This window comes from Brienomyrus brachyistius, chromosome 8 (assembly GCF_023856365.1).
Source record: "Brienomyrus brachyistius isolate T26 chromosome 8, BBRACH_0.4, whole genome shotgun sequence".
In the NCBI taxonomy this organism is placed as follows: Eukaryota; Metazoa; Chordata; class Actinopteri; order Osteoglossiformes; family Mormyridae; genus Brienomyrus; species Brienomyrus brachyistius.
The window spans coordinates 20,277,910-20,296,488 of NC_064540.1; the positions used below are offsets into that span (position 1 = coordinate 20,277,910).

Sequence of the window (18,579 nt, forward strand, 5' to 3'; positions counted from 1 at the left end):
CAGAGTCTGAAAGTCTCACAGTTGGTCTTACAGAACCTCGCAGTATCAGTCTACAGCTGAGGACTTCTTATAGTTCTTTTATAGGAAATCTCAGATTTTGATTCATGATGCCGCTGTATGAGGAGCCTGGGAAACTTAAAAAGCTCTCAGGGCATGACCTCTCAGGGCACTCTTCGGTTTGCAAATGTCAGGAGCAGAACAGGTGCCCGGAAGCTCCCACTGGATGAATCACTTCTGCGTGAAGCGTTGCATCCACCAGACCCGCAATCACATGTGAAATGGTGAGCCTTACTCAGACCCAGGACCTGAGCTCGTGGCCCATAAAACCAGTTTATCTGGTTGTGCTTGGTTGGCACATCCCACCGGCGGCCCCAATTCAGACCTGACTCCACCCTCACTCCCCCCCGAGTCGCCGGCAGCATTGAGGCACCTTGACCCAGTTAAACAGCTGGTGAAGTGACCCAGCTCCCCTCCCAAAGCGCTGAGTCCCGCCCCGCTGTAATTGGGTGCTGCTTTTCCGTGTGATGTGGGTGTCCCAGGCGAACACCTCCAGGCCTGATGAGAATGGGCATGCCGCTGTCGCATACGCCCCCTTCTGTCTATTACCCATCCTTTCTTTTACCCCTTTATTTCTCCCTTATTCTTTTCCCCTGTTCTTCAGGTTTTTAATGTACCATAATAGATACGTACATATGCAATATATAGAGCATGTAATATATTTATGTTTTCCTTCATTTCCATACCTTGCAGCTGTGTCTGCTTCCACGCTGTCCTGAGTGGCTGCCTGTAGCAGCAGCTAGATAAATCGCTTTGCTTTTTTTGTCTTTTTTATGCCTGCAGTCTGCATTTATTCCTCCTGAATTTCCCACTTGGGCAAATAAAGTATGTATGTATGAAGCATATATCCTCCTATCATCACACCTTCTCTGTCTCTCTAGCTCCTGCAGTTCTCTCTCGTCCTTCTGCCGACCCCCCACTTAAAAAGTTAATGCACAGTCCCAACGCCCTGTCACAGAACCTGCTGTTTCGACCAGCACCCCTCCTGAGTCCACCTTGCACAGAAGGGGGGGGGGTGAGTATTGTCTCCCAAGAGCTGTGGGAGTGTCTGAGCCCCCCTCTGTGGTATTCATGTCGAGCTTGTAGCACATGCAGGCTGTGCTCTGACAATACCCTGGATTCATGCAGCGATGAGCAGAATGTGAATTAGACGTCGACCTGAAGGTCTGAGTTGGATCTACTGCCTACTTAGGGTGGCCGTCCAAAGGTCCAACAGCAGTCGTGGAGAAGAATGTGCCTCTGAATTGCGTCTTTGATTCATGGGGTAGACCTTATAAAATACAAGGTAGTGCTTTACATTAATTGTGCCTTCAAAATGCTTTCATAATGTATTCATAAAACATTCAGTGCTCCTTCAAAATGCCTTGATATCAGTGCACCTTTATAATAATGCATTCATATAACATTCATAAGCAGCATGTAAGTATATCATACAACATCATAATTTGCCTTAACAGCTTTAATATATATTAATAACGAACATTACATGATTATACAATTATAATGCATTTTATTATCATGTATCGGTTGCAATTAATGTATATTAAAGCCGTTAAGATATTTTAGGATGTTATGGTATACACCCATGCTGCTTATGAATGCATTATGAAAGTACATTGAATGTTCTACGAATGCATTATAAAGGCATTATGAAAGTGCAGTTAATGTAAAGCATTACTGGCCTCCTTTCCCCTTCTGCTGGTTAATTTGGCATCGTCCCATTCAGGGACTCAGTCGGGCTCCCAAACGAGAGTATCTCTCCCTGATCAATGCAGAGGGTAGTGGAGCAATACAGGGGGAGGAGGGGGAAGGGGGAGGGACACGGGTCTTTTGCTGGAGAGAGCGAGAGCTTTGCTCTTTTAGACAATGAACAGCAGCCCTGCAGTGAGTGAGTAAGCAAGGGAGAGAGAAAAAGAGCGAGAGGGAGGGGAGGGGAGCTGAGTTTGCCGGCAGCGGGACTGACCGTTCGGGACGACGCAAGGACAGCCGCTTCCGTGATAGATAAGCTGCTGCGCTCCAAGACAGCAGACAGGAGCGGGAGAGCAGTAGAGACCGGGCAGCATCCGGAGACCCGCGCAGGAGGCCCCCCGGGGGAGACCGGAGGACACGGCGTCTCATCCCCGTGGGACGGCGGTGTCGGGGAGGGGTGGGGGGGGCAGCTGACTCCAGAGATGACATGTCGGCGGGCCGCGTGCAGCAAGTGCATGTAGAAGCGACCCGGCGTTCCTGCATGCATGGAGAATCTGCTCACCTCACAGCCAGGAGGAAACCGCAGGACCGCCGGGGGTCAGCCGGGCTTTCATTTCCCCGAGATCTGCGAGGACCCGCTCTTGCTCGAGGCTCTCCTCATTGGCTGGCATCCTACCCCGTCTGAAACTCAATCCGGACGTTCCCCCGACTCTCCCCGCTACAGAGTCGACTCCGATCCTGGTAAGGGAGTTGTGGAATAACCCGAAACGGCAAGAGGACACGCAGCGCAGCGCGTGACGGGGGGGGGAAATCAAATTACTGTCCGCCTCAGCCTCCAAGTATCAAGGAAAGGGTTCTGGCACAGAGCAAACCCCATTTAAAAGGCTGCTGTAAAGAGGGCAGTTACTCCAGAGCTCTGGGGATCCATTATAATTATCATATTAACTATGCAGGTAGTGAGGCTGCTCTAATTATAACCACTGTCAATGCCTTACGCTTCTTGGCTTCCAACATGCATCCAGCTTCCTGTGACACCCCGCTCACCTTGCTTTCCGTGTCGCGTTAGCAGCTTGACGGTGAGGGTTCGAGAGGGCCGTGATTAAGGAGCCACTGGGCCGTGGCTGTCATCGTTGCCATCTCCGGCAGATGTGGGTGCCCTCTTTTCAGCATGTGTGACCCCGTGACCCCTGGTGGATTCCCTGCTACAATTGGTTGAGGGGGGAGCTGGGCCAGACACCCTCGCTATCGTCACCTTCTCCAGAAGCCTCTGCGAGGAGAAGATAACCAGGTTTCCCTTTTGCATTTATGCTGACAAGGACGGCAGAACATACCTGCTCTTAAATTCTCTGCGTGGGCACCTTGAGACCTTCTTCCGATCATTGGACTACTCAGTGGGTTGGAGCCTGAACTGCTTCCTTGAACCAAAGTCCTGAATGGACACAGGTACTGAGACTCACCACAGCAGGTTGCGTGAATGATGTTGCATTTTATTGGTCTACTGGAGGTCGGGGTGAACTGGTAGCCCCAGATCAAACCTCTTTCTTCACCTTCCTCTCTCTGTAACGTGACTTAGCCACCCTCAGTCAGTGCGCCTTCTGTCTTCGACTGCACCTGGATTAATTCCAGGGGGTGGATTTCTGCCGTTTGAGTAGCTGTAGGTGAAGCAGGTGCCCTCCTGAGCCCCGGGGGGTATCTGTCCCTCGGCCCCTTCCTCGGAACGCTGTCGCCCCTGTCCTGCTGCCCGTGCCCCTGGCCCTGCTGGTCCAGGATGATGTGGCAGTGCCATGTCTCACCCTCGGGATGCCGCTGCTACCGCCTCCACGGCTTCTCCCTGCTGAAGCGCCTCCCTCTCTCGGCAGGGGGCACCGGTGTGCGCGGCCTGGACCGGCCCGTCGGGGACTGGCTGGAGCACGTGGGCCTACCGCAGTACGAGAGCAAATTCCTGCTCAATGGCTTCGACGACCTGCGTTTCATGGTGAGTCCCTTTAGCTACTCACTCATTACTCTCTTCCCACAAGAGCCCGAGACTCAAATTCTGGTACTTCTAGTAAGAATTCTAGTAATCCTAGTAATTTCACTACTAACATCATGCTTGGCATGCTCATTTATCATACCTTCCAACTTGTCTCCTGAACAAGTTGTGTCCTTGGCAATTAACTATAAGGGATTTAACCTACCCTGTATAAAACGTTACCAGCGTAGAATCATCACAGACCCATCATTTTTTAACCAGTACTCTCCTTGTCTCAACCAGTAACTCTTGAGTCGGTGCCGTTCAAATAATTAACATCACACACTTTTAACCAGCAGCTAGTGCATCAAATTGATTTACTGGGACTGAGGAGCAGCTGCCAAATTCTTTAAGGATCTCTCATTACTGAAAATCTGTCCAAAGCAGAGAACAGCTACAGTTCCACCGGATCTCTTAGCTAAAATGCAGTGGCCCGTGTTTGTGTGTTTATTTCTAGGTATAGACTAAGTTTTACCGTTTCATGAATTCCATGCAAGTTCCCTTTCTAGTAACACATTATGTTTTTATCTATTGTACTTTTGTTTTTCACTGAATGCAACTGGTTAGCCAGCTAGCGGTCATAGCAGTTTTCGCTTAATTCTGGAAATTTTGGCCCTAAGATGATCCAGGTTTTTGCTCTCCCAGTTGCCTGGGAGTTGAGAAGGAGCAAAAACGTGGGCCCTCTGGGGGTCCTCGAGGTCTGGTTTGAGAAACACCGGTATAGATTATAGTTTCCCAGTTTAAGCCATAAAAACAAAAGTTCAGCGTGTGGCTGTTAGTGCAGGTCACCGTGCGTAAAGTTTACTGGGAGGATCATGCAGGGCACCTGTTTGTGCCGAGCCTGTGTGGTCATTGCGCTAAGCCTGTAGTGGCTTTGTATGGGTTTCAAAGTCTCCTGGCAGGGCTGGACTGGCCATCTGGCATACCGGACATTTTCCCAATGGGCCAAGGGGTATGTGGGCCAGCAATTGTGGGGAACCCCCCCCCCTCCCCCCGATTTTTAATTCCAGGCCAGCGATGACTGTTGACCTTCAAACAGTGGTGGTTAGTTCAGGTCCACAAAGTAAAAATCCAGAGCAAATTTTTCGTTTCAACCAACCATTTGACTATAAAGAATCACAGTCATTGACCACTCAACGGGTTTTACTGAGGGAACAGTTTCACTGTGGGAATCCTTAGGCTAATCCCACTGATTTCACTTTCCCCTGTGGCATTGAGGTTTTATGTCTAAAATGAGTTGGGAAATCCATCTGCTATGCACATCTTCAGGACTGAGGCCACAGCTCCCTATTAAAGGTCACTCACCGCACATTTCCAGAGACTGCTAAGCAAGACTGCAGAATTGTTCCTGCCTGAGGGCACTCAAGATGCACATTGAAAGTATTCTGATTTTCAGACCATGAAGGTTCTTTAACAAAAAAAAAATCTGTTTCAGTCCAGCACGATCATCATCACTTAATCCTGTCCTGCCCCTTCACACGCTCAAGCTGAAATCTTTCACCCAAAGAATGAGCCTGGTGTTAACTAGACAGATCATCCTCAATATACAAAGAAGGCAATTACAGCGCAAATGGGGCAATAAACTCAGGAAAGGTGCTTAGTTGGACAATCAGTATTTTCAAAGGTTTTAAAGATTTAAATCTAGAAGAAAAAATGAAAACCTCCCTCTCTGCTACAATCCCTCTGCTATATTTTTTGGCTTTGTTTCCCCCCCGCAGCTTCTGTAAGGATGCACAGCACTTTTCCGGTAGGGGATGAGAGGTCCGTGATGTTGCCATTGGAGCGGGACCCTCATAGGGGGGGGTTCTCAGTAAATCTCATTCTGCTTCCCTTCAAGTCTATGAGATGATGTAGGCCTCAAAATCCAGAGGATGTGGGAACACTCAACCCTAACAGTGAAGCCTTCTTCTCTTTCCTGGCCTATTATCTAACCTTTAGCTGGATTCACCACACAAGCTTTTATCTCGGTATTACTGTCTGTTAAGTAATTGTTGATACAGCAACTGTGCATCTGGTCATATTGGCCCCAGTATGTACACTTGTAGTGAGCCAAAGTTTAATCTGAGGATTCCATTATGATGATGAACGGTGATGCTATTACTATTGAACATCAGTTGATTTTATTTCCACCTCCATACAGCTGTATGCTGTGCCTGGCAAATGTTTATTAATATACGGTTATGTTGGCGAGAAAATATCAGCAACGCTGGATTGGAAGGTTCTCCCTATTTCATAACGATGATGTCAAGCTGAATGTGGATGTTGTGCAGAAGTGACAGATGCTATCTGGAGATGGAAGTCACTTGCTGGGTGCCTCTGGGTCACAGCTGCTCGGTGACCGTGTCAGAGAAAGGGAGGGGCTAAGAATGGTTTGGGGGTGGAGCTAAGTGTTCATGGGCGGGGTCAAATGGTGGGCTGATTTAGCAAATTTAAGGAGGAGGTAAAGAGCATGCACTGATGACAGCACGTTGCCGCACCCACCACGCAACAAACCACCTTAGGGACGAGAACTTGAGTATAGCTGTGTGCCAGGCGATACCTCAGCACCACACCAGTCCAGATGGAACAGTGTGAGTTTTTTTTTTTAGTGGCTGGAGTGCCAATGCTGCCACCAACCCTCAAATATTCCCTGTAAATTGGAGGACCTGCCAGCATGGTGGTGCAGTGGTTAGCACTGTTGCCTCACACCTCTGGGACCCGGGTTCGAGTCTCCGCCTGGGTCACATGTGTGTGGAGTTTGCATGTTCTCCCCATGTCACCGTGGGGTTTTCTCTATGTACTCCGGTTTCCCCCCACAGTCCAAAAACATGCTGAGGCTAATTGGAGTCACTAAATTGCCCGTAGGTGTGCATGTATGAGTGAATGGTGTGTGAGTGTGCCCTGCGATGGCCTGGCCCCCCATCCTGGGTTGTTCCCTGCCTTGTGCCCATTGCTTCCGGGATAGACTCCGGACCCCGACCCAGTAGGATAAGCGGTTTGGAAAATGGATGGATGGATGTATGGAGGACCTGCTTTCAGGGCTGGATATAGGTTAACATCATACCCAGGAGGAAGCAATTGCAGGTTAAGGGGTCCTAGGACCTAACAGAGTAGGTCACCCTTGGCATTCAGAGGATTCAAACCAGCAACCTTCCAGTTGCTGGCACGGATCCCTAGTCTAAGAGCCACCACTCTGCCAAATTTAAGGCTTATGATCAAATCCAAATCTAGTACATGGCTGTTCAGTATTCTTCAAGAATGAAGACTCCCACACTGACTCACACAGTGACTCCTAACCATGGCCCATATTCCTGGCACCCAGCTGGTTACTCAGCTTTTAGTATTAATGAGGAATAGCCTGTATTATTGATCAAAATGAAACCAAATTTGGGGGAGGTAGTGGTGCAGTGGTTAGAACCCAGGCCACAGCCCCACACAGGCAGGGTGTGCATCTTCTCCCTGATGCAGTGTGGAGTTTCCTTCAGGCCCGTCAGCTTTCCCCCACTGGCTAAAAGCAGGCTAAGGTGATTTGGAGTTGTGAATGTTGTGTGTGTGCTAGCAGAGGGCTGGTGCCCTGTCCCGGCTCATTCCCTGCCTTGCACCGTCCTGGGTTGTTCCCTGCCTCATGCCCATTGCTTCCAGGATAGGCTCCGGACCCCCCGCGACCCAGTAGGATAAGGGGTTTGGAAAATGGATGGATGGATGGATACATATCCACACACGTCAGCTACCCAGCACATATTTCATACAGTTGTTGGAGAATGTTGGAGTATTTCCGCAATCACATGCAACACATGGGTAGTGGTAGCTTAATGGTTAGGGAAGTGCACTTGTAATTGAAAGATTGCAGGTTCAAGTCCCAATCCAGCAAGGTACCACTGAGGTACCCTGAGCAAGGCACCGCCCCCAAGCACTGCTCCCTGGGTGCTGAGTTAGCTGCCCCCTGCTATGTCACGATGTCACATATGGGTTAAATACAGAGAACACATTTCATCATGGTGTGTTAACACTAGTCACTAAATTCTAGTCATTATACTGCTCTTCTTGTGAAATACATCCTTTTTTAAAAGTCCAACAACATGGTGACAGATTTTCATTTACCCTCTAGCAGTATCATTCAAGAATCCAGGTCAGCTGATTAATTATTTGCTCTTTCACATAATTTATTAAGAGAACCGAGTCAAAAAGAGATTAAGCGGCCCAAAAGTCCAGCATATATTAAAGTCCCACAAATGGAGTGGGAGTGCCAAATAGTAACCCATGGCAACCCTTGCAAACATAATGTACAACAAACCAGGATGTGGCCTGGATATGGGTGATTCCAGCATATCCACTATGATCAACAGATATGGAGACGGTTATTTTTAGGTCTTAGGGTTGGAAATCCCAGTAAAAATGGTGGCTGATGAATGACTCACACCTGGCCCTGATTTTGGGGGACTCTCATGCTGTGATGCAGGTTTCTGTGTGGCTCACACAGTCCTGCAATCCAGACCCCCCCTCCCCCCCATCTTGTTGACACTTAAGAAGCCCCAGCAGCGTCGATGAATGACACTAATGCGTTTTGTGACTGTGCGATTTTTCAGTTCACCGACATGCATGGAACAGGGACTTTATTCAGAGTACAGATTTCATAGAACCAAGGCAATCAATGCAAATAGCAGCCAGTCTGGCTTTAGTGCAAGGGAGACAGAAAAGGAAATTGGGAGAGTAGGTCTTGGGAAGGGTGTGAATTGGGTGCAGGGCCGGGAGGCGGGGGGTCAAGGAAGGATGAGAATTTCAATTTACATCATTGGTAATTGGGTACAGGTGTCTGAAAGGCCTTGTTACTTGACTTCACGCTACTCTGATATCCACATTCCCTCCCCCACTGTCTTACAGGCACTTTTGAGATAATATTACCATCTTAAAGGGTAAGGAGGTCATTCTATCATTGCAGAACAAAATGACTTCTCAGAAAATTGTGATATCAATGTGTGACCGTGGTAATAATTCCTACAATTTTCTCCTCCGCCAGCCAAGGCAATCACCGAAGTAGCCCACCAGGGGGCCTCACGTGATGAGATTGTGAACAGACTGCGTCCTTTCTTGTGCTCAAAGTCAAGGGAGATTAATTGAGTGGAAAAATGCTGCATCGACCATTGCTAAGGCTTCGGTGGGACAATTTCATTACTCCATATGGCATACTGTACTGTGCCCCTTTGAATTCCAGGGCAGGGAAGATTGCAGCTTGAGGCAAGCATCTTACAGAAGATAAACTAGTGGGTTCCTTGTGCTTTCATTTATAAGAATCCAGCCCCAGAACTTGCATTGGTTTGTTTTGGTCACCGTGGCGACATGGGATGGAATTGGGTACCACATGTCCCAGCAGGAAGTTAATTCTGGGAATTGAAGATACCAGCCATTTTACATGCACCACCTCTAATAAACACAAGTGTTCAGGGGTTGAACATGTGGAGGGGGGGTCTGTTTTCGTGAGAGAAACAACAATAACTGGCAACAGGCAAATCAAGTGGCCAGTCACCTGACTTTGCTCCGCCCCGACAGTCACACCTTCCCCCGTATGACATTTCCATAACTGGTTGGTGTGGCAGCCGCTCACCAGGCGAGCTGGACTTACTCACATGTCTTGCCAGGGACGCTGTGGCAGATCATAGCTAGCAGTGTAGCGGTTCCTACGGGTCAACGGCAAATGCATCTCCTTCGCCACTCTGCCATTTTTCACCCTACGCCGGTCCGCTGGTCAAATCGATTTGCTGCCCGTCGGTTCTGCTGTGGGGGGGAAGGGGATGATTCCAGCACCTTTCAATTCTGCCTCTCTCTCTCTCTCTCTCTCTCTCTCTCTCTCTCTCTCTCTCTCTCCATAACTGTCACACATATACTCATGTTTGCTTGGCTTTTTTTTCATCTGCTTCTTCTTCTTCTTCTTATTATTATTATTATTATTATTACTTTACTGTATCTACATATTAATGCTGGCAGATGCCCTTTTAGTTAGGGCTGCGTCAACTGTTCTGTTCCCTCAAACCAATACCATGATTAACTGCACTGTGTTTGTCCATAGTATATGATTATGCACTATTAAATGCAGTGAGTGTGCCCATAGTGAATGTTTATGCACTATTAAATGCAGTGAGTTTGTCCATAGTTAATGTCTATGCACTATTAAATGCAGTGAGTTTGTCCATAGTTAATGTCTATGCACTATTAAATGCAGTGAGTTTGTCCATAGTGAATGTTTATGCACTATTAAATGCAGTGAGTTTGTCCATAGTTAATGTCTATGCACTATTAAATGCAGTGAGTTTGTCCATAGTGAATGTTTATGCACTATTAAATGCAGTGAGTTTGTCCATAGTTAATGTCTATGCACTATTAAATGCAGTGAGTTTGTCCATATTGAATGTTTTTGCCTTTAGCTCTTTTTGTGTATTTTGCCAAAGGACCCATTTGCATGACGTGTCTGGCATCGAGTCCCCTTGCAGTACATCATACGCCACTCTGTGTGTTACTCTGCACTGCACGTATCTGCTCGTGAGCGTGATGCACACAGCTATTTTTTGCGACTGCAGGGCAGCAATGTCATGGAGGACCAGGACCTTAGGGAGATAGGCATCATAGACCCAGGCCACAGGAGGAAGCTCTTGAACTCAGCACGGTCATTGCCAAAGGTACACAACGCTCCCCCCCCACCCAGGCCAGAATCTCTATCTCCATAGCCCCCTCTTTTAGCTGTTATAAGAACTGCTAACAAAGCTTTCTTTAACAACTCCATGTTCTGGTAGCAGAAATGGAAAATTGAAGTCTAGAGAGTAAAAATTCAAACCAAGATTTAGTTTCAGTCATCCAGTTGAGTACTCTGTGACTGTGGATTCTTTATACTCAACTAGTGAGTTGAAGCAAAATCTTGGTCTGGCTTTTTACTTTCTGGACCTGAAATTTCCATCTGTGTCTGCTAGATATGACAGCCTGAGAGTTCTGCTCCAAATTGGCTACTGTGTGTAGTGCTGTGTATAATTAGGCCTTTGCCCTGATTGCCTAAAATGATCTACTTATGGGTGCTGTTTACAGAGGCTGGACCTTGGCATGGTTCCTTCTGCTATGCACATTTATGCAACTTCACATTTTAATGAACCATTTTGCTCAAGGGATCTGTTAGCACTGAACATCTGCATATACACATTCGAGTGTCATTTTCTCAAGAGGGACACTTAGTAACTCTGCACTTAAGTACTCACAACCTATATTTGTGTGCATGTGAGCTTGCATGCACGTGTTGGACTCAGCATCGCCTCCTACAGGTGAAGGCCTTGGGTTGCGATGGCAGCACCTCGCTTATTTCCTGGCTGGATACGCTTGGCTTACAAGCATACCTGCCCAACTTCCTGTCTGCCGGTTACCACACCCTGGACTGTGTCAAGAACCTGTGGGAGCTGGAGATGATCAATGTAAGTGCAGCATGCCAGTTGGGCTAAGGGAAGTGCTCACACTGAAAAATAAAGGCAAACGTCCAGGGATCCTATTACGGTGCATGAAAGGTCAATCCATATGCTGACTTGTAAATACAAATGAGCTGAATAATTAATGCAAATGATCTGAAGCAATAATACATCCCCGGTTGTTATCTATGTGACCCATGAATGTATGCCTGCTTGTTGACATGTTTGTATACATTCATGCCTCCCCACCTGTCCCTGTTGTACCGCCAGGTGCTGAAGATCAATCTGCTTGGCCACAGGAAACGGATCATTGCCTCGCTGGCAGAACTGCCCTATGAAGAGATGCCCGCCAAGCCTTCCCGTCTCTCCCAGATTAGGGTCAGTGGCTCTGGACTTAATAACCGACGTCGGGTTCACCGACACAGTGGAAGCACTGGCCGTAACCTTGGGGCTCTGAACCCAGCTGGAGGACAGTTCTGACATCTCTGGAGACGTGACTCAGTGACTCATCTTGTCATTTCCTTTTATTGATGGTATTTTTTTTGCCTGTGTGCATAGTGACGAGAGATAATGGTACATATCAAAAATGGGTGGTTGTACATATATTCTGAACATTACATTTATTTAGTTTGCAGATGCATTTGTCCAAAGTGACTTACCAATAAAGCAAATTATTACATATATTCGGAACGTTGTTTAAAATAAGGTGTTAAGATAAAGATCGCGGGTTTGCCATGCTGATGACTCCTGAAGTGACTCACAGCTGTTTGTCTCATCTTCCTCCCGCGTTCCAGTGTCAGGATCTCATCTCCCAGCCCTCCTCCCCCCTCAGCTACATGGACTCCTACGCCAGCCGATCCATGGACCACCTGCTTCCCGGGGGCGACTCGGCCCGGAGGAGGAGAAGCGACCGGGAGCAGACCCCCTCCCAGCGTTCCCAGAGTGAGAGACCCCGGTCTCATGTGAGTCTCTGACCTGTTGCATGAAGCAGTCACAGAATGAGGAAAAAGCATTATATTCAACAGCAGGATCTTTTTCTTTGGAAGAGTAGTTCAAAGATGGATGGATGGACAGACAGATGAATAGACGGGTGGCTCGCTGGATGGATGGATAATAATTTAAAAAAATGATAATAGAGCATGACCTGGTAGCTCAGTGGGTAGGAATATGGCCTCCAAGGTTGCATTCCTTAACCATTCTACCACCTACTGACAGCTTTGCTTTATGCCATATAAGAGCTGGCTAAAGCATCCAGATTCTAACAGCACGTCACAGACGTCCATCAAGCCGGTGTCCTTTAAATCCTTGGCCACTTCTGCTATGTCTCTCCCAGGATAGGCAGCTTGACAGGCAGCTCGAGCGACAGAGAGAGAGCCGGCTGACCCTGCGGCCCCCCAGTCAGTCGACGCCGTTTGCCCCTGTGCCTGGCTGGCACCACCAGCCTGAGAAGCTCATCTTTGAGGCCTGCGGATACGAAGCCAGCGTACGGACCCTCCTCCAGTCACTCAGAAACAGCAAATCGAGGCACCTTCTCCTTGCCTGTTTACACAGCTTCTGCTGTAGCTGCCATGGTTTGTCAGGCTAACGTCATGACCGCTGTTTGTGTAAATTATCTATGTTTCCACATTTGTCACACACTGTCACACAAATTTTATCTTTTACTATGATGCATTACATTGGAAATGGAATCATTAAAAGGCTCCTTTTCATGATGATTTTATATCGTGTGGCTGTAAGATTTTTAAAAAACCAAAAGACTTCTTGGTGGGAATGAAGATCTTCAGAGAACATCTTAACCACTGTCTGCTGATCTCTGTTGGGTTTTTTTTTCAACTAGTACTTGGGGTCGATGGTCATTAAGGAGCTGAGAGGCATTGAATCCACCCAGGAAGCCTGTGCCAAAATGAGGGTAGGTCTTATCTTCACGCTACACAGCCTCTACAGCAATAAAGCATCTTCCTATTAAATGCATGCTATGGTGACCGGGGATCAAGCTGTCGAAAAGTGAGGGCCAGAAGCAACATTTAGCAGTAATGAAATGATGGCTTTGCACTTAAAGAACAATTATAATGAAATTGTGTCCTGTTGCTCATATTTATGGTGGTGTGAATCTACACCAAGCAATTATCTTGCTTTAGTAAGTAATAAAATGAATAAGATTAGTGTATTTGTGTTGCATTTCCTAGCATATGGGTGGCTGGCAAAAGCTGGCAGTTTCGCACCTTGCCTGCTGGGTGTTTTGCCATGATTCATAACGTTTTTTAGCCTTTTAATAGCATCATAAACATTCACCAGAACCTGAGAATTATGAATAAATGGATCACTGAAATGTTGATTAATTCCTCTGCTGTGTCTCTGCTTCTCTGACTCCTCTGACCATTTTCTGCTCCTTGTCTCTCCTCAGAAGACTGCTGAGCAGAAGAGGAAGGTCCCCACCATTGTTCTCTCCATCACCTACAAGGGGGTCACGTTCATCGATGCTGCCACCAAGGTGGGAGATGTGTCCCTGTGTTTTTATGTATGGGGGGTAATTCAGATGAAGGGTGGGAGATGCAGGTCTTGCATGATTCAGGCCTGCTCTGTTGCTCCTACGTTGGCTAAAATGCCAATAGTGCAGCTGTGGGCTTCTTCTGTGTAAATGCTGATATGCACAGCTGTGTGCTTCCTCTGTGTAAGTGCTCATATGCGCAGCTGTGTGCTTCCTCTGTGTAAGTGCTCATATGCGCAGCTGTGTGCTTCCTCTGTGTAAGTGCTCATATGCACAGCTGTGTGCTTCCTCTGTGTAAGTGCTCATATGCGCAGCTGTGTGCTTCCTCTGTGTAAGTGGTCATATGCGCAGCTGTGGGCTTTTTCTGTGTAAGTGCTGATATGCGCAGCTGTGGGCTTCCTCTGTGTAAGTGCTCATTGGCGCAGCTGTGTGCTTCCTCTGTGTAAGTGCTGATAGGCGCAGCTGTGTGCTTCCTCTGTGTAAGTGCTGATATGCGCAGCTGTGTGCTTCCTCTGTGTAAGTGCTGATATGCGCAGCTGTGTGCTTCCTCTGTGTAAGTGCTCATATGCGCAGCTGTGGGCTTCTTCTGTGTAAGTGCTCATATGCGCAGCTGTGTGCTTCCTCTGTGTAAGTGCTGATATGCGCAGCTGTGTGCTTCCCCTGTGTAAGTGCTGATATGCGCAGCTGTGTGCTTCCTCTGTGTAAGTGCTCGTATGCGCAGCTGTGTGCTTCCTCTGTGTAAGTGCTCATATGCGCAGCTGTGTGCTTCCTCTGTGTAAGTGCTGATATGCGCAGCTGTGGGCTTCCTCTGTGTAAGTGCTGATATGCGCAGCTGTGTGCTTCCTCTGTGTAAGTGCTGATATGCGCAGCTGTGTGCTTCCTCTGTGTAAGTGCTGATATGCGCAGCTGTGTGCTTCCTCTGTGTAAGTGCTCATATGCGCAGCTGTGGGCTTCTTCTGTGTAAGTGCTCATATGCGCAGCTGTGTGCTTCCTCTGTGTAAGTGCTCATATGCGCAGCTGTGTGCTTCCTCTGTGTAAGTGCTCATATGCGCAGCTGTGTGCTTCCTCTGTGTAAGTGCTCATATGCGCAGCTCTGTGCTTTTTCTGATTAAGTGCGCATATGTGCTGCTATATGGTTTCTTCGTCGATGTTTCAAAGCCAGTTTTGGGGTTTATCTGCTAATAAGCAAGTATGAACAGCTGTGTGGACGCCCCTTGGTCAGGGAGGTCAGATTATCTTTTATATGTCTGACATCAGCAGAGAGGGATCAGAGGAAGGATCATTAACACAAATAAATGCATAAACATGCATATCTTGCTTTTCCCAGAAACACTGCATAAACATTCAATATGGACAAACTCACTGCATTTAATAGTGCATAAACATTCACTATGGACAAACTCACTGCATTTAATAGTGCATAAACATTCAATATAGACAAACTCACTGTATTTAATAGTGCATAAACATTCAATATGGACAAACTCACTGCATTTAATAGTGCATAAACATTCACTATGGACAAACTCACTGCATTTAATAGTGCATAAACATTCAATATAGACAAACTCACTGCATTTAATAGTGCATAAACATTCAATATGAACAAACTCACTGCATTTAATAGTGCATAAACATTCAATATGGACAAACTCACTGCATTTAATAGTGCATAAACATTCAATATGGACAAACTCACTGCATTTAATAGTGCATAATCATATACTATGGACAAACACAGTGCAGTTAATAGTGCATAAACCTGCACTATCATGGTATTGGTTTGAGAGAACACTTGCCGCAGCCCCTGACTGAAAATACATTTTCTCTTGTGCGTAGTTAATTTGACAGGTCCATGGCACGGATCACTATCCTCATCTCTGTATTTTCCTCATCCTCATATTTTTTCTTGGCAGGTGGGAATGCCTTCAGGCCACACCCACACCACTTGGGAGTATAAATGACCAATTGTGGCTGACAGCCTTTATTGGCAGCCGTACCAGGCTTGTCCTTCGTGTGATTGGTGGTTTGACGTGTGCGTTGGCTGAGTTATGTCTGTTCGCATTAAAAAAGATGGGCAGCATTTGAAAACTGCGACACATTGTTATAGTTCAATTATTTCTTGGGACCCATACCTTGAAATTGGGGCTGTCCCGAGCAAACTGGGATGTCTGGTAACCCTTCCCTTGATGTTCTCCAAGTCTGCTGAGGGCTTTATCTCAGCTCTGTGGCTCTTATGCTAACATGCTAATATGGCAGCTGTGTGGGTCTTCCTCCTGGGATCCAAAATTCTATGGCCGAATCATTATATAGCCCTGATCTTACATGTGCTTTCCATACACATGTGTTCAACTTGCTGACAGCAAAAACAGGAGGAAATAATGAATTGTTTAAGAAGTGTTGCTTTAGTTTTGTCATTTGTCACATCCAGAATCGCTTTGAATGCGCAGCGAATTGGTCAGTAATGCACGGATTCATAATGAAAGATAAGGAATGTGGTGTTGGTTATGTATTTATTTATTAATTGGGAGGGAAGGAAGGGGGTTTCTGCTGATATTTGGGTGGACGCCTTCCCCTATTTCCGAAACCTTTGAAATGCACACGCTGGAATGCTAAGCGTGCCACATGTCACAGTACATCATGCGTCTGATCAGAGTCGACACTGCAGGTTCTTTTCCATATTTCTGTAATGTATTTTCCTCAAAAAGCACCCAAGAATAGTCCTTAATAGTCAATACTGAAACACAGAGCTCATCCCTATTTCGCCATTGTTCATCCTAGTATCAATGACATGCACACATATTGGTGCATGCAGGTGTTTTATAGAACAAATAAAAATAAACTGGTGATACTTCAAACTGGGGAGGTGGGTTAGTGCACCCAGTCAGTGAAAATCATATTTATGGTTAGATTATTGAATTTGTTCATTTTATATTTAATTTTTAGCTTCTCTCCAGTTCTCCGATAATTTAAAGGATTCCTGCAGTGTTATGTTTATAAAGACCACCACAGTCGCTCATGTGGCAGTCAAGCAGTTGCTGCATGGAAGGAATTATCAATTCTTGAGCCATCGATGTCAACCAATCAGGTGTTCCGGCACCTGTTAAAGTCACTCTTAAGACATTCTCTTTTAAGCAATCTCTTAACAGATTGTTTGGGAATCAGACATAGGAAAAGAAATACCTTTCGTAGGATATATCTTTAGAGTCTTCGTAAGACATTAACAGTCAACTTTTGCTACAAATATGCTGAAATGAGTGATTGGTTACTTTAAATGGTCTAAAAATATCACCAAAAGTCCTCCCAAGATGAAAAGTGTTACAATACACCAACTTTTTTTTCCCAGAATGCTTTTCTACAGTATCAAAGAAAATCAGAGGCAGTTATCTATTTGTCTGGCTAATCAGAGGCAGTTATCTCTCTGTCTATTTCCTACTTTTCATCAATGAATATGGTGCCTGGTGTGACAGGCATAGGGTCTGATTGGGATTCAGAGGTAAATTTATGACACCCTAGTTGGGGATGAACCCCTAAAGGGCCAATCGCAAATTGTAAAGGCAGCCACGACTGTAGGAGCATGAATTAAATGAGTATAAAAAGTGTCTGTACACCTTTGAGCTAGTGAATGAACATGTGTCTTCCTTGGCAGAGCATAATCGCGGAGCATGAGATCCGGAACATCTCGTGTGCGGCCCAGGACCCCGACGACCTGCGCACCTTCGCGTACATCACCAAGGACCTGCAGAGTGGTCACCACTTCTGCCATGTCTTCAGCACAGTGGATGTGGTGAGCACCGCTGCTGGGGGGATGGGGTCCCTCACCAGGGAGAACTACAAGCTCCTGCTGAATCCAAAAGAAATACTATATCAGTATTTTAAAGATCTGAGCTGATACTAGGACAGCACTGGATAAGGACAATTCTCAGTGCATACCTGATTTTTCACCATGGATACACTTTGTTACCCCATAGCCATAGATGCCCTATTCTTCTCCATTACCGCCTCCTTTGTCCCCTTTACATTGTCCTATCAATCAATCAATCAATCAATCAATCAATCAATCAATCAATCAATTCAAACACATTGACCTAAGTGCTGCACAGTGAAGGATATATCAAGGTGTAGAAAGACTGAACTATTAAAAAAATTAAATAAAAGCTAATATAATCAAAACTCAGTGTTAAATGAAACAAAAAGGCAGTGTAAAATGTCAAACAAACAAGCAAATGTTATAAGAACAAACGATTCAAAGGATACAATCAAGTAGTGCCGTATAAAAGGCAAAAACAAATCTGGATATTTTGTTCTGCTTCATCTTATACCCACAAATTCCATTTTCTGCACCATTAATGCTTGACTGTGTGCTAATAATTGCCATTGATGCCTCGTTTTGTCCCTTGGATGATCTGTTTTGTCCCTTGGGTGTCCTGTTCATCATAAATTCATTTCCTGTTGATCAGTCTCCTTCATCATAAATCCCTTAGTCCTTGTGCCACCTAAGTGCACCTTTTTTTGTGATAACATGTTTTTTCAGGGTAGTCTCTGTCTTTACTCCATCTCCTGACACACCCCACTGACCGGAAGCCTCTTCACACAGAGCCTGACCTATGAGGTGATCCTGACGCTTGGACAGGCATTCGAGGTGGCCTATCAGCTGGCGCTCAAGGCCCAGAGATCGCAGCAGCACCGGGTCCCAGCGGCATCGTCGTCGGAGCTCATAGAGACCCGGTCCAGCCAGTCCATGCCAAAGGCCAGGAGTAGCTCCCGGAAGTCGCCAGTGAGTGGTGACCCCTGAACACACACATGCACACACACACACACACACACACACACAGACATGCACATTTGTATACATGTCTTTATGGGGACCATTCCATTCATGTCTAGGGGAAAAACCCTAATCCCAACAATGATAA

General features: G+C 46.4%; 1 protein-coding gene across 5 annotated transcripts in view; it reads left to right on the plus strand.

The window, feature by feature from the left end:
* The window catches only part of anks1ab (ankyrin repeat and sterile alpha motif domain containing 1Ab), a 42,978-nt gene that overhangs the window by 16,496 nt on the left and 7,903 nt on the right, over positions 1-18,579 (plus strand). For 3 of the 5 annotated variants that reach the window (XM_049023986.1, XM_049023987.1, XM_049023988.1), the window contains exons 3-12: positions 3,606-3,721; positions 10,309-10,407; positions 11,038-11,184; positions 11,446-11,553; positions 11,970-12,137; positions 12,509-12,658; positions 13,013-13,084; positions 13,580-13,666; positions 17,313-17,450; positions 18,261-18,440. In XM_049023986.1, the coding sequence (XP_048879943.1) occupies positions 3,606-3,721; positions 10,309-10,407; positions 11,038-11,184; positions 11,446-11,553; positions 11,970-12,137; positions 12,509-12,658; positions 13,013-13,084; positions 13,580-13,666; positions 17,313-17,450; positions 18,261-18,440 (1,265 nt within the window). Of the gene's footprint in view, positions 1-1,971; positions 3,190-3,605; positions 3,722-10,308; positions 10,408-11,037; positions 11,185-11,445; positions 11,554-11,969; positions 12,138-12,508; positions 12,659-13,012; positions 13,085-13,579; positions 13,667-17,312; positions 17,451-18,260; positions 18,441-18,579 lie in introns of those variants that run through there. The other 2 variants (XM_049023989.1, XM_049023990.1) reach the window with 2 other exon arrangements.